Genomic DNA, 16,739 nt, shown 5'->3' on the forward strand with positions numbered 1-16,739 from the left:
CTCGTAAACTATGATCTAAACGTTTCAATATTTAATTTGATGTTATATAGACATTAGCATTAACAGCACAGATCTCCCGGAGACGTTTATGGGACGCCCGTGGGACATCCGTACGTCCTGAGAATATCCCTGGGATATCCCCTGAATGAAGTGTGCTGCTAGGGAGACGATTCGATGTATATAATTTTTCCTTCGGTTCTTCTAAAAGAAAGTGCACTTTCGAATTAAGGAGCAAGAGTGAGAATCATGTCCGCGTTCACCTATGAAATCGCAGTGATGCACCCGGCGCTTCTCCAACTCCGGATTATTCCGCCTGTTGAACTTGTTCGACATCGACGGCGGTTGGATCCTGTGGGCCGGATTCAGGATCGGACCCGGCTGGGGGTACGGGGGTGGCGGTGTCCGCCTGGGTGGACCGGCGCCGATGGGCGAGCCGGGATCGGAGATCGGTGGCGTCAGCGGCGAAATATACATCAGCCTCGTCATGGAGCTGTAGAGCGGCGATGTCGCGTTGCCGCTCGGCTGATGATGACTGGTCGTCGACGAATCACTACCGCTACCACCGCCGTTGTTGTTGTTGCTGTTGTTGCTGCTGTTGTTGCTGTTGTTACCGCCGTTGCCGCTACCGTTATTACTCCCGGCGTTATTCCCGCTCGCGCTATTACTATTAACAGTCCCGCTGTTATTGTTATTGTTGTTATTGTTATTGTTGCCATTGGGAAAGCTCTTGAAGAGCGCCGCCGTCGGCGCCGTTGTCGTCGTCGTCGTTCGATGATGGACGACGTGCTGAACACTCGAGGGATTCGGAAAGGGATTCTGCGAGGGGTTCGCGGTCGGGCCCTCGAGGAGATGCAAGGTCGGCGGTGGCGGTAACGGTTCCGTCTTGATCTCCACGGGGGAGAGAACCGGCGGCGGGGTCACGTCGTCAGTCTCCATCTTTACGTGAGACTGGGAGCCCAGCATGTCCGCGTTCTCCGGATCCAGCTTCTGGATACTCGACGTGATATCCTCCCAGAGCGGCGGTCTGAGAAAGACGTCGTCGTCCTGCCCCCCGCCCGTCGACTGACTCCTGGAAACGAAACTGGCCTGCGGTGGTCGGCACACTGCCGTAGGCCCACCGACCTCGAAGAAGTCCTCCATGTGCACGGACGATTCCCGCGCGTCTCTCGCGTCCGTCTCATCCTCGTCTAGCCTCTGTAGACGATCGAGATCCTGTCTGCACAGCAAAGTGTCCAGGTCCGACGTCTGCTGGGGACAGAAAAAAACAGAATTAGTCATTTGTCATGTATTATAATATAATATATCATTTACTTCATTTTCTAATTTCAGCAGTTACATTATTTTATTTTATCACTTTTTAACACAATTACTTTTCGATGTAATCGAACGCTATCTCTCGAATCAATAAATACAAAATTGGGGGAAGGGGGGGTCTTGTGCTTTGAACTTTAAATGGCTAAAGAAAAAATTTATAAACAAGTCAAGTACGAAAAAAGTTTGTTTTGCGATTATTTAAAAAACGGAGGGTGATGGAAAACAAGAACGGACAACGTAGTCGTTTCCAGCGCATTAAAATCCTATAGAAACGTCATTCAAAGTTCAAAGCACAAGACCCTGCCTAATTTTGCAGACCTGTGTTATCTTAGATTATCTACGTTTATCGTAATGTTATATTTTTCACCTCTACGGCCCGGTTTTTCATTATCCGGTTAAACTTAACCTGATGTTTTAACCAATGAGCTTCACCTGTGGCATCATCATGGGTGAAGCTCATTGGATTAAACATCAGGTTAAATTTAACCATAAGTTAAGGCCTAAGAGTGACAACGTTCTAAGAAGACGTTTCCCAACACACGTTTACTAGCGTTTGGTTAAAGTCTCTTTGGATATTCTATAGCGTTTAAGATTATAAAGGGCGCAGCTGTGCGGAGAGGAGGACGGAGGGCGAGTGACTTGCGATATGGTGATACGCGCGGCGAAGGTCCCCGGGTCGGGCGTCGTCAACATGCACAACGCCGTCTCGCCCTACGACGTCCAGCACGCGTGAGGAGGAGCGACGGAAGACGGAACGCGGGAGGCTGGCGATGCCGCGTCATCCTTTGCATGATTTGTACACGGTCAACGCCGCCCTCGCGCCCCATGGTACACCGCTCGCTCGCTCGTCCTCTCTCTTCCTCTCTCGCCGCGAGGGGAGACGACGACACGGCGAGTGCCACCTCGCTACAACGCGTACGGTGCATAACATTCGGAGGATTTCTACAAGGGCCTCCTCTCGGATCGACGCCGCGACGCATCGCTCTTCGCCGATGGCAGCCGTCGATACTGTTCTCGCGCCGGAAATGCACGTGGGTATCAAAAGCGAAGCCGGGAGACAGTTACGATCGTTTCGATCTTTACGACTTTAACACTTCCGCTGGACTCTCTATAAAGACGTGGCTGAAAAACTATATGGAACCGTAGCGAGTACCTGTCGAAAAAGGGTCGAAAAAATTGTGGTCCTGTTTCGATCTTTGGGACTTCGACGTTAAAGTCTCTTCGTCCGAATCTAAAACTGTCGAGACATGTCGTGTCTCTTCGATAGATAGACGATCTACATTGCTCGAAGAAACGCTTATAGATTCGTTGAAAAAATATCGCGCGGCAAACTTTCGAGCTTTCGATCGGGTTTCGCTGCTCGTGCGGCTTGTGCAGCCCGTAATGATTTATGAATTATTTACACAATGAATAATTCATCGTCGGAAGATTGGTACACTCGCGACACTCGATCGTACCTGATATGCAATTTGAAAAGGAGCTCGTGTGCGCGAGCGAGGTACGATATGTGCGCGAAACATTATACTTAAAAATCTGTATGCTAAATCGTAGCGTATATGCATCGTGTCGACGAACGACAGTGCCTCGATTGCGAAGATTTCAATTTTGCGAGCATCCAGAAAAAATAGAAATTGGAATATCTGGATATATCTGATGGATTGCGAAAGTTTGACTCGGCACCACGAATTAGCGATAAAGTTAATTATTATATCGACTGACCAAAAATGTATTGATTAATTTGTTATTGTATTGTCTGACTAAATATGTAATACTCGGTTTCAATTTATTATTTAATATATAGGATCACGATTGAAAAGGGCTAAGTACCGAAACGTTTCGTTAGAGCATAAGACATTGGTCTATGTAAGAATAGTTGAATATACGAGTTGAATATACGATAATTTGCTCGGTTTCTTTTTGCCTTATTACCAACATAAATTGGAATTCCTAACAGCACAAGATATCGTATGAATATTCTAGAATATTCTAGATATCGTACGAACATTCGCACAATGATCGTGATATCGTGCGTATATTTGTAAAATATCACAATATTCATTCGATATCTTGTGCTGTTAGGGATATCTATTTTCGAAAGTTAAAAAAAAACGAAGAACTGGCTCCGAAGGTGTCATTAATTCTCTAACAATGTAAAAAAAAAGAATGCTTTCTCTGCGCGCGATCCAAGTTTGAAAATTTAGAAAAATTACGATGATTTGAGATTGCGATCCGAGCGCAGACAAATCGAATGCGATTTGTGACGCTACAAAGAGATTGATACTACAAAATTCACATCCTGTATCGTAAAAGCCGTAATTGATATTCTTCCAATCGAAGATTGAATGTAGCACTTCCACGTGAAAACACACGACACGCGCGATATTAAATACGGCTGTTGGAAAAAGAAACGCATCCGAACGCGAGAACATTTCGTAATTTTCACTCTCGGTCCATCCATCGGGCCGCCGCGGTGGGACCAGCCTCTTTTCCTACGGTCTCTCGTCATCCGTCTCTTTCTCGCGTTGCGATGATAATGATAGTGCGGAGCGCGAACAAAGTTCGTCCATCCGGCTATTAATGCGCGTAATCATAGAGCCAGGGTCGCCGGTGTTAATAATGCGTTTTCGAATCTGTCGGAGCGAGAACGAACACCCACGCCGCGCGCCGATACTGCGTCGTCATTATGTAGCGGCGGACGCACGCGTGTGTGCGTGCATGCGCGCGTGCGTGCGTGCGTGCGTGCGTGCGTGCGTGCGTGCGCGTACATACGCTCCCACGCGCGCGCGCGAGTGCACACGCCACGCTAATATCTCTCCGCTCGATTATTCCAGTTGATCCAGCGAGCTGGTTTGTTGATCGCACACAACACACGACGGTAACACAACGACACGACGATGACGACGTAATTCGTCCTCGGAAAAGGAGCGATTTTGTTCTCCTCTCTCGACTATAGCGAGCCAATAAATCCAGTTCGTCGTATTCCGGTGAATACGAGATACGATATATCCGTTCTCCCGCGACTCGATTAGCATGCAGCCAATGATTCCGGAGCGCAACAACTTTTCTCGCTTCGGTTCGTTACCGGCGCTGGCTGAGGGAAAACGTGGAAAATCGCGAGCAGCGAGAGAAGATATTGAAAATCAGAAATAGCCGATCGTCCTTCGATATACAGAAATGTAATCGCTCGATGGAGCATCTATTCCCAAGTGAGATAGCATCGGGAGATATCGAAGCCTCTCGAAAGCGAATGCCACGAGCACCATCTTCTATATTTAATATTAAAAAAAAGAAAAGTGAGAAATTTTGATTAAATATAGTCGTTTATCAGATTGCGTAATGTCTTCGGCGCCTCCGATATCTCGCGCGGGCAAGGACGCGCTCGCACTCGACAATTATCTCGGGTGCGAATCGCCGACTAAATTCATCGATACAGGCGACGTGATAAACGCATTGCGCCCAAGGAAGATGGACTAGAAGAATCGACGCGAGGCGACGCGAGGCGACGCGACGCCATGCTGCTCGCGATGTGAAAACGCAGCGCGCAGAAGCGGGCACAGAGCTCGCCGAATCAATCTGGGGAGGCCACACCCTCTGACCTAAAGCCGTATTATCGCGATAAACGCCCAGGAAAATGTCAGCCATGAAGCCGCCCCGAAATGTCCTCGCGCGCGATTCTCGCCGAAACGCGCTTATCATCGTCGCCGCTCGATATCGCGATCGCGATCGCGATCGCGCTATCCGCTCGCCCGAACACACGTTCCCGCGCGAGGAGGCGCGAGGATACGCTCGCGATCCATCATATTTTTCTGCTCCGACCTCGATAACGATATGCCGACGCGGGGGTGACGCGACGGGGCGGCGAGCGTTTCCTTAAGGGAGATAGAAAGGTTTGGAATGGACGAGAAATCAACTTGAATTCGTTGGTCGAATTGAATATAAAATCGTTCGGCGCGCTGTTTACACGCTGATACACTACGTGTGTTACGGTCGAAGAAATATTTGCAAAGTTGCCAAATGTTAACGGATAAAGCGCTGCCTAAAGTTTGTCGAGTTTCCGCCGGAGTCGCGACCCTTCCATCCCCCTTAATACGCTTTTAGACTCTTCGTAGATAATTACTTCCGCGATACTCTTGATCAATGACAGCTGCTGTAACCGTAGAATTTTATTGATACAGTCGTACGTCAAGTTTTATCGCTCGCGTTAAAAGTTGAACGTGTCGATCATCTGGATCATTTCGCGCTCGCGAATCCTTTGAGTACTGTCTCCCAATTTCTCTTCCCTCTCGCGATAGACAAAAGTTTAGAATTTCAGAGAGTAGAATTACCCTGTCTCTGAGAGTCTCGTTAGTCGAGCGATGAACGGCTCGCAAGAGAGCAGGCAGAACGAAAAAAAGAGTCGAGGGAGGAGCAGCTTGGATCCTCAGGCTCCAGGCGACTGCGGGTCGCGCACACGTCGCGTACGTCGCATCGCGTCGCACGAGACGCACGCGGAGGTCCGGGGTCCGGGGTCCGGGGTCCGGGGTCCGATCCCCCTCGAGGGGGCTGTATGTACATACATACAGAGCGCGCGGCCGGCCGCCGCCGCCGCCGCCGCGCGGACACGTAGATTCTATCTCTCCGTCCATTCAACCGCCTAGGTAATAAAACTCCCGCGTCCATTATTTACTTGCATTATCGTTACTTTACGCCCACGCGGACGCGCCGTATTTATGGTGAAATTATTCAGCATTATTTCGCGGATATGAATGAGATGACGCCGGAGATACGTCGCCGTCGCCATACGTGTTGTTGCATTGGGCGACTCGTGGAAATCTTTCAGGCGGAAAGCGCGAGAGATCGCGCGAGATCTACACGAGAAAGGGTAATCGCTCTTGCCAATCGCGCGCGATCGCGATTCCCGGTATAATCCTCTAGCTCTAGCGAAGGAGGATCCGAATTTTATCATCCTTTCGCCACGATACGGCGAGAACCATTATCGACACTATTGCCGCGTGACGAGATTGCCAGAGGCGATATTTCGGCCAATCTCTCCCTGGAAATCCACCGGAAGCGACGGGTTTTAGTACCTATCGACTAAAAGTACAGCAACCCCCGAAGCGGGGTTGGAAAGGGGAGAAAATCGATCGTCGGGTTCTGTACCGTTGCGCAAGTGCCTCGAAAGGGACGGCGCGGCGCGGCGATTAGGATGAGGAGGCAAATGGCGGCGGTAGGCAAGAGAGTATCATTGTTCTCTGTATATATTTCGTAAGTAGATTGGCATTTGTGATGCAAGTCGAGCCTGCTGCTGCTGCTGCTGCCGCTGCCGCTGCCGCTGCCGCTGTTACCGCTGACCTTTAAACGACTTTCTTTTAGACCACGCGTGACTTGATCTCGGAACTCGATTCTGCTCGATTCCCCCTCGTCCTCGTCGTCGTTGTCGTCGTCGTTCTGCTCGACGCGAGAGTGATACGTGCGCCAGCGATACAGCACCGCGCAAATTCTACATGCGTGGCGAGAGATCGCGATTCCGAGATATCCGCGAATTATCGGGTTCCGCGACTAATTACTCCGCGCACGGAAATTTATACCACGAGCTTTGCCGCGCGTCGCGTCGCCTTGCACCGCGCCAACCTGACAACAATTCCGCGAAAGTTTTCTGTATTTCGATGAGAGACCAGCATCGAACGATGTGCAAACATACTTTTCTCGCAGCGCACAAATATGCGTAAATAGATATAAACGTAAAAAACAAATGTTGTAAAAATAAGTGTGCAAAAATATACGTCGAATAGAAATGTGTGAACGGCAAACGTAACACGCTGCGAAAATTATTATCAAACGAGCTCTTCAACACGTGACAAGTTGGTTTGCTCAATTTATCTGTTAAGCGTTCGCGAGACACGTTCGATCGATAAGGGCTGGCGAATCTTTCGAGCGGCTATCACAAAATTCGTGGCGCGATCGACACGTCTTCTGTTTATCTGTCCATAATTGTGACTCGCGGCCAGACCGCCAGGCTTTCCGACCGGAAAATTACTTAATGAATATGGACATGCAACGCATTACGTCGTATTAAAAGGCACGTGCGCGCAGGCACATCCCTACACCGTTCACGAAACGAAGTTTGACGAGTATGCTCGTGTTACCTCCGCACGTGGCTGAGGTACCCCTCCGCGAACCCCTTCTCACCCCCTTGCTCGGCACGTGCGATGGCTGCGCGACATGGTTTGTCGTTGTTTGTCCGACGACCATTTACGAAGTCGCGGTGTTAATCGAATAGCTCAAAGGTCCGCGACACGGGTTAATCGTCCGTCACAAAGCCCCTCGACCCCGTAATATTGGTATTATTTATTAATTAGGCACGCAGAATCGTCTTTAAGGATGTATCGGACGTACAGTCCTTACAAAGTAAATAAAAACAGTTTGAAAATGTGTTTAATAATAACACTTTAAATAAACTATGAAAATCGTGTGAATGAGATTATATTTTTGTAGTTTGTTTATTCTATTTTTATGTTATTAAAAATTAAATTATTTTTCACAATATTAAGAAAAATCTCAATTTTTTGCACAAGTGCTTTAAGTATTTAAGATGATTTATACAGAGTTTTATTGTGATTGTCTGTTTAGTTATTTTGTAAATATATAAATGAATTTTGTTCATTTTACAGAACTGCTGCATCGCAAAGAAACTTTACATAAATCATGTTAAATATTTTAAGTACAGTAGAGCTTCCCTTATTCAAAGTTCCATTATCCGAATATGTAATATACGAACGTTCTACTATTTGAATGTTATAACATATTGTAAAATTAATTTTGTTTTTTTTACGTATAGAATTTAAGTTTTTTTTAAATATATAAAGTCCTTTTTGTTAAAAATTTAAGTTTCTATTTGAATAAAAAAAAAATAAATTTTTATATTAACCAAAATCCGAATAATTTTGTTTCACTATTATGTATTTCGGACATGGGATACTTCACTGTATTAGATAAAAGAGTTCAGATTTTTTTCATTATTTCATTATTAATTAAATTTTCATCAGAGCACATGTTCACTTCTTATTGAAATAACTTTATCCTATATTTAGAAAATCGCCGTCAAATTTTTTTTCACTACTTTCAAATGCAATATAAAACAATTTGTTATTTTCCATACTTTTCTCGAATGTTTTGAGAAATGTCCTATACATCCTTAAATTAGAGCGTGAGCATAGATATAAATAGTATACTAATTTCAAATAAGCTCCGTCCGTACCTGAACGCAAATCGAGAATTAATCAATTAATTTCGACCGATTCATCGATTAGGAGAAATGCACATTTTTTTTTTGTTTTAATAATCGAATAATTGATTCTCTCGTCGTCGACCATGCCCAACCGGACGCTTCGCCAACTATTCTCGTTTCTCCGCTTCATCACAGCACGGCACGCTTCATCATCGATCTCTCGCATTGTTAGACGCTCGTCTCACGCGATCCGCACATCCTGCGGATCCACTCCCCTCATTAGGACACCTCGGGTCATATATTACCACGCGACCGCGCGCGCATTCTCCGAGATGCATAAATCCAGGTGCAACGACAAACGGCGATTAACACAGCGAACACCGTTGGCCATTTCGACCACCGGAGTCAATGCTTTTAGCCAACCGTATACTTTCTCACTGCCATTTAATCCATATTAATAACGGAAATTTTATCGGCTAAAAATAAAATTAAAATAGCTCTTTTAATCTAGCATATGTCGTACGCCTCGTTTGCGATCGAAAAATTGACGTAATCACGATTCAGATAAATTCGTCTGAAGATTCCTCTCACCTCTGACCTTTTCGTTCGCAAAAACAAAAGACGAATAAAAAAATTCCACGGTCGGTTTCCTAATGTTTACTACGCTGATTCGGTAAATATAAACCTGATTCGGATCTCGCCACGGTCATTGATGATTCGTCATCGCTTCCTCCCCGCCGTCTCGCGCGGCGATGCGCGACGCGACGCGGAGATAGGGAACGCTCGCCAAAGATTATCGTTATCGACTATCCATGGTTTCGTTACGCAAGCGACGGCAGGCGCGTGAGTCACTCCTCGAGAGCCGCTGACTCGCGGGATGATCCCTTTGGCGAAAACCGGGATCACTCTCTTCGGCCGGCTCGTTCACGATGTTGTGGCGCATTAACGTGATTACACGCTACGCTACGCTAACGTGCTCCTCGCGGACTCGAGAGTCAGCTGGTAGCGTGCGCACGCGCGCGCGCGCGTCAAACTTCCGTGCTACCTGGGCATCTCCCTTGTAATTTGCACCTGGTATTTCGATTCTATCTGCGCGTGATTCCGATAACGTCGCCGAACGAGGCCAGCCGGACGTAATCTCGAAATTTCTTTTCACCCCACTAATTTATAAGGGGACGTGTACGAGCGGGCGAATAAAATTGCATACAATACGTAATCTGTCATGAGCAAAGTATTACAAGTGAATTGTAAGGTAATGGGCACATTCATTCAAAACACATCTCGAAAAAAAATAAAGATAATAATTACATGTTGTGCGCAGACGGAGAAAACGATTTCTTCAAACTTGATAAATTTTATTGTATCCAAGCAAATTTGTTATTCGAAATGATTCAAACGAATCAATGTTTGAATCAATAAGTACAATTATTTGAATTTGAAACAATATATACTTATCTTTGTCTTAAATAAATCATGCGTTTGAAACAAAAGATATAATTTTCAATATATTTTGCCATTTTCGTATAAATAAATTATTTGTTTCATTGTTCGTGTATTTATTGTAATCAAATAATAGTATTATTTCTGTCAAATAATAAAGCTTTTTTTAACAAAACGGCCAAACTTTTATTCAAATTATGTTTCGTATAAACATGTATTATTTCAATAAAATAAATTTCAGTCAAATAAAAAGTAATACTGAATTTAAAGAAATCTTAATTCTCGGTGCAATATTATAAAGAAGATGCTTGCACACTCCATCTTTTCGTACAAAAAAAAAAAATTATTACTGCAAAGTGCTTTTTAAAATACATATACTGCAATTTTATTTCTATCATACTGAATCACAACCTTCTTTTTCATGATTCCAGAAAAGATATTAAGACTTAAAAAAAACGATTATAAGTAATGTTTTAAACATAATGTATGCACTTGAAAAAAAAGTTGTTAATCTGACTAAATTTAGTAAACAACTTTTTTTCATAGAGTGAAAAAAACCTGCGATACTGGAACCGTTTCCATAAATTTCCGTTACGAAACTACATTTAATACGATGCAAGTCAATTTGGAGCCGGAAAATGTGGCCGTCCTTGACTTCACGAGGAGTCTCGGGAAAAGCTATGGGAAGGAACATCTATGGGAAGGAGAAAGGGGATGGGGGAGCAGCGTTGTGTTGACGAAAGTAATAGCGCGGTTGTTCCGGTTCAGAGGATCGTTACACGCGTATCTGACGCCACGGAGAGAACCCCTCGTCCTCCCCATAGAACCCCTCGCCGCCGATGACCCCCCCGTTAATGCACTTTTAATTAATTAAACGGGCTGATGGGCTGCAGCCCTCTCTCTCTCTCTCTCTCTCTCTCTCTCTCTCTCTTTCTCTCTGTTTCTCGTGTGGCGACCTCGCGTGCCGCCGGGCGGCTGTCCGTTCTAGGTGCAAACTCGTAGGCTCCCTCCGGTATCCGACTAAACGTTTCTCTCTCTTTCTCTCGTTCTCTTTCTCCCCTTCTTCCTTCATTGATCCCGTCACGCTCCTCGTCTCGCTCTTTCGTTGTTGAAAGCTCGCTGCTGCCCGTGGCATTCGCGTAAAAGCTTCGCGTAGCGGGCGCTAATAGGTCACGCGAATAAAAGTGGAGCGAATGCTTTTAGCAGAGACTGAAAGCACGAATATTTGTTTCATAGAAAAGCATAAACTTTTTTAATATATTATCATCTACCATCATCAGCTACTAGATAGTATACATATATATTAAAAGCTTCGTGATAAATCTCTGATACGAGAAATAATCGATACTAAAAAATTGAAAACGTGACACAGACACAAGACGCGATTAATGAAGAATAATGAACAAGATAAATGTTTTTGCTGCGAGATAGAGGATAAAAAGCAAAAAACGTACATGGCGGCTTGTATGAATAATTTTATACTTTTTGCTACATATTTATTGATTCGTAATTTCAAGCATTTCTGCTTTTGCGAATAATTTTTTTTTTTCAACCGACTGCGATCAATAACTTAGCCGTGTAAATATCATTCGGACGTCATGATATGCCAGCGATTCATAATTATTGAAATAAAGTAAGTTTTTATTCAGATATTTGCATGAATCGGTAATTAACGCTCTCAATGCTTTCAGAATGTACTTATTACGATTTCTCATCTATAACAGTTCGAACGTCATCGAATGCTCTGTTAGCTCTTTTGAACGATGTTGTTATTTGTGCAATTTTGTTTTTTTTCTCTCTCTTTTTTTTCGCCTTTCGAGAAACGAGAGGCGGCGCGGCGGTCGAGTTGTTATTTGTACGAATGTACAAAATGGATCGTCTAGTCTCGCATCTCTTTTCCGGTCGGCTACGTGGACCACCCGAGTGCACGGCGCGGCGCCGATTTCTTTTGTTGCCGCGCTGCCGTAATTAAACTTACCGATGACGTTGATTTAGTTACTCTCTACGCGCCCTACGCCCCCCAACGGGATACACGCGCGAGTCGTGTACGCGAGCCTCGGATCGCATTTATACGGAATAAATAATTTCACGGCCGGATGGACCGAGTCACCTTTCAGACTTGTGATTTACCTTACCGGTTGCAACGCTTTGCGTATTACATACCGTGCATGTAACTACATCTCAACTTCAATTTTCTAACGGGCGCGAGGTCTTCAAAATTCCACCGGGGAGAGAAAACCTCGCCTCATAAATATGAATGCATGTTGTACAAATATTATCATGATGATGATGACGATGCGTAATCGTCATCTTCATCAGAACAGTGAAAATAACTTGGGCAACTGTTACGATCTAAGAGGATGTCCATTAAATCTTGTTAAAACAGCTTAAATTGAAATATAAGCAGAGAGTTTCTCGCAAACATGTTTATCTAAAAGGCGCTCTATTATTCTTTATCGTTTCCATTTCCTCTTCCGACGCCGCGCATTTTTAATCGTTAATTACTCGGGGACTATATAGGTCCCTCGATATGTTTATTTAAAAAAAAAAAAAAAACGAAACAACTGATTGCGGGGGAACGTTCGGTCATCTTGGGGCCGCTCCGTATACGGTGGAGGACGGTGCTCCGGTGGACGGGCTACGCGAGATGCACAGAACGATTAGAACGAATGGTCGTTATAAATCAGTTCCCTCGTTGGACCCAACTTGCGAGGAGACGCGGAATACGAAAAAGAGAGAAAGACGGAGGAAGGGGGAGAGAGAAAGAGAGAAACTTCTCGGGAGAACCGAGATTTCGTCGTACACCTTCTTCTTCTTCTCTTCCTCCTCCTGCTCCTCTGCTCGGCTTGGTCCGTTTTCTCGGCGCATTCTAATCTACTCGCTCCGCGCGCAGCACCCAAATAATCCTGATCCACTGACATCTCGCCCGTAGCGGCGGTGTCCCGATCGAAATAAATGGCCGAGGCGGGATGCAAGATCACAGTGACATCACGGGGAGGGCATGGTCCACCACTGGGAGGACGTAACTATCCGTGAAACTCTTATTTTGATTTCATTCACTTCCCGGGAAGTTGAAGCCTCAGTTGCGCGTTAACGCGCAATATCTTCTCCGAATTGTTTTGATAAATATTACTTCGAGTCCACCGACTTTCCTTCCTTGAAATTCTCATACATCTCTCGTTAATTGGATTACATTGAAGAGTTTGGTAATAGCTATGAAGTGTTGAGTGAAACCCTAACAGCACAAGATATCGTATAAAGATTCAGAATATTCTAGATATCGTACGAACATTCGTACAATATCGTGATATCGTGCGTATATTTCTAAAATATTACAATATTCGTTCGATATCGTGTGCCATTAAGGAATAATGTCAATTTGGATATAACCAAAAATAACTTTTCTTTTCTAAATATTTTGCAAATATTATACTAAATTTGATAATACTTGCCAAATATTCAGAAAAGTAATTATTGTTGTTTATATTAGTCAAATATTTAATTGGCATTATTTCACTCGACATTTGATTGCTATTGCGAAACTCTTTTTTTCAACGTAGAGTATTTTGCGTTTTGTTTCAACGTAATTGTATAATCTTATTTAATTCATCCCGTTACCGCCTATATAGATTGCAAAAGAATAAGTACGCAAATAAACTGGCAAGATTCGTCACGGAAGAATTTTGCTGAATAAGCGTGCACGTCATTTTCAACAAAGCGATTTGATTTCTTTTTTCGTAGCATATTTGTGCTACCAATCGAAGAGAATTGATCGAAACCTATCTACTTGATACGATGCGCTGATACGGTACACCGAGCCGGTAACAAAAACCGGTTGGAACAGTTGGTACCTTCATCGAAAGTGATAGTCGCGCGCAAGCATTCTGGAGTTGAGCTCGCAGAAGCCGATCCTGTAGCCGGCTGACATACTTTTTCTCAAAATTTGTAGCGAGGTCACGCGCGGTAACGCGATGAAGAACGAATCAATGAAATCGATCGAACGCGAGAAGACTAGAAATCGGCTTATTGCCGTTTCTCGTTAACGAAAGATCTCGTTCCTAATCCTCCGATCCTCGGGCACCCAAACGCCAATCGTTCAGCGTGTTTTACTTTGTCGTCCCCCGTCGTCGTTGCCCCTCGAGGAAAGATTCGTGAGTCAACAGTCGCGGAAACGGCTCGCACACGACTGTCGTCGTTCGACCGATCGCTGTTTAAACTCGAAGCACTTTTATTTGTCGATTTCCTACGACTTCGGCGAACGAGAGTTTCCTGTTGAACCGAACCACGATGAGTCAGTCCAACTTCCACGTTCTCGAGGGAGGGAAAATGTACCGTGTACCGTTATAACTTTTCTCGCGATAAGACACATGAATGTAAATATGGGGAACCCAGACTCTTTTCAATCCTAAATGAAAACATAGACGTTCCAAGCGCAAACGCTTACGCTGCCGCCGCTGAAAGCTAATCCGAAGAGAATATCGGAAGTCGACAACGAGATAATGGCGAGACTCGTGCAAATTTCGATCGCGGGATGTTTGGTTCGTCGACGATCCTGAAGGAGGGAAGAGAGCAAGTCCTCCGAAGGAGACAGAAGGAGATAAAGGAAGATAGGAGAGCAGACGGAGCGAGATAGATAGATAGATAGATAAAGAGAGAAAGAGAGAGGGGAGGGGAGGGAAGGAGCAGTGAGTCAGATGGAAACGTCGGTCCCGTCCATGAGCACACGTGTGCGTGTCGTACGAGTCCACCCAGTATGTTAATTCGCGCTGATGACCCCATCAGGAAACATGTTCACCGCTGAGTGGAGGAGCCGAGTTTTCGTTTCGTGCTTCTTCGGCATTCGTGCCGTATAATACGCGGTCACGCGTGTGCGTGCGTGCGTGTGCACGACGCACGACGACGCACGCACACACGGCTATACGCGCGTCTACGTGCGCCGGCTAACTCTCTCGACCCGAGCAATCGTTATTCCCTCCCTGCCCTCCCTCCCCGTCGATCTACGCCCACGCACTTGCCCGAACATTCCAGCCAGGACGAGGCTAATCCTAATAGAATTACCGTATGCTCATTAGGAATCATCAAGAACGCCGATTCGGACAATGTTCTTTCTCGCTTTACGCTGATTTATCGCAAATTTCTTTTTTTTTTTTTTCATAAAGTTACTCTATCGCTGTTGGCGAACTTGAATTCCCAGAATTTTATTTCAAATCAATTGATTGAAGAAACAGCACGATTCCAACTTGAGAATTTATACAATCAATATTTATGACTTAGCGATTGAACGATTGAGCGATCAAATCAGCTAAGAGAAAAAATTACTGAATTTTAATAAATATTCGTTTAAATGTTTGCAATGAAATATTTAAATATAAATAGATATTTTTTTCGTACAACTATTAATTTAGCGAGTAAATATTTACGTGCCGTAAATAAATATTTCATATTTTTTTCTCAGTTACATAACGATACGGTAAATCTATAAATCTATCTCCATTTCGACACACGAAATATATTGTGAATGCTTGTTGCTTCGATTTATTGGAAACGGTAATTCGGTACCTGCTTAAAGACGGCCACACACCGCGCGCCTCCTTTTCACGCGGCGGACCCGCGCGTGAAGGGAAATTGATTTGGTTCAGCGGAATATACCCGCGCCCTCACCTAGTCGCGATCCTCGAAGCTTACAGCTTATAGGAATACAATAAGACAATTATGAAGGACGGATGGACGGGGGAGATAGGCGACGGATTAGACGGCACGGTAAGCCGGTCCAATCAGCCGGTTCGTATTTATCACGAAGAGAAGACGAACGGGAGTCAGCGAAGAGATATACCTGTACGTTTTCTGGCACAGGCGTCGAAAAGATCGACGGCTATAGAAATGCGAATGTCGAGACGAGGATCGATTCGATTTAAGAGAGAGAAAGAGAGAGGAAAAAGGAGAACGACGCGGAAAGGAGATCGACGCCACTGGGAGCGATGTCCCGATGTCCTATCGGGACGAACGGGAGGAACCTCGGCCTCAGCGGGGGACGTTAATACTTAAGTATAAGAGAGCTCCCCTTCGATAGAACCGTCTCGCCGTCTTGATCTCCGTCTGCTAGTACTGCCAAATCCGACTCGATGCGCGCATACATCGAGATACGCATCACGATTTCGGTTCTCGATATTTCGGTTCTATTATGTAGACGTTTTCGAATTCGTCGATCCGAAACGTTCGAAAAATTAATTATATATAATATTGTTCACTATTTTGTCTGCCGGAACGCGAAAAGTTGGTCGCGCGCGAGGAAAACGAGAGTTCGCTGCTCTAATGAAAATCAATTTCGGAATGGAAAAGGATCGATCTTATCGTCCGTATATAACGCAAGGGACAGTAATGACGTTCGTCCCGCTACGTAGCGCATTGGCGGCGCCCGTGAGAGATTACGACGCATTCAATTAACATCTCAATACGTCGCACACGACCATTATTTTAATTACACTTGCTAAAACTCTATAGCAGAAATTAAAATAAGGCTGCGTCGCGGATCTTTTAATTTCTTCTACGTGACGTGATAATCCTACGTTTCTGGATCAAACCCGTAATTCCGACGACATGGAATATATTTGCCAGTGCAGAAAGAAGTCTGGGAATGGCGAATCTAATCGACCATCTTAAAGATTAGAAACTTAATTTCGTGGAATGAGCACCTGTCGATTCCTCTTAATTCACTTACGTCTTGTTTTTCATTGGCGCATTAGAGGCGAGTAACGGGCGCGCCGTCTGCGTAGGTATA

At 44.9% G+C, this 16,739-nt stretch overlaps 1 protein-coding gene across 3 annotated transcripts in view; it reads right to left on the bottom strand.

Annotated features, from left to right (window-relative positions):
- Window positions 1-16,739, bottom strand: part of LOC105204852 (dendritic arbor reduction protein 1) — a 48,253-nt gene that overhangs the window by 9,044 nt on the left and 22,470 nt on the right. For 2 of the 3 annotated variants that reach the window (XM_011174090.3, XM_026137287.2), the window contains exon 2: window positions 261-1,248. In XM_011174090.3, coding sequence (XP_011172392.1) covers window positions 261-1,248 — 988 coding nt within the window. The remainder of the gene's footprint in view (window positions 1-260; window positions 1,249-16,739) is intronic. The other variant, XM_011174091.3, reaches the window with a different exon arrangement.

This window comes from Solenopsis invicta, chromosome 16, assembly GCF_016802725.1.
Source record: "Solenopsis invicta isolate M01_SB chromosome 16, UNIL_Sinv_3.0, whole genome shotgun sequence".
NCBI lineage: Eukaryota > Metazoa > Arthropoda > Insecta > Hymenoptera > Formicidae > Solenopsis > Solenopsis invicta.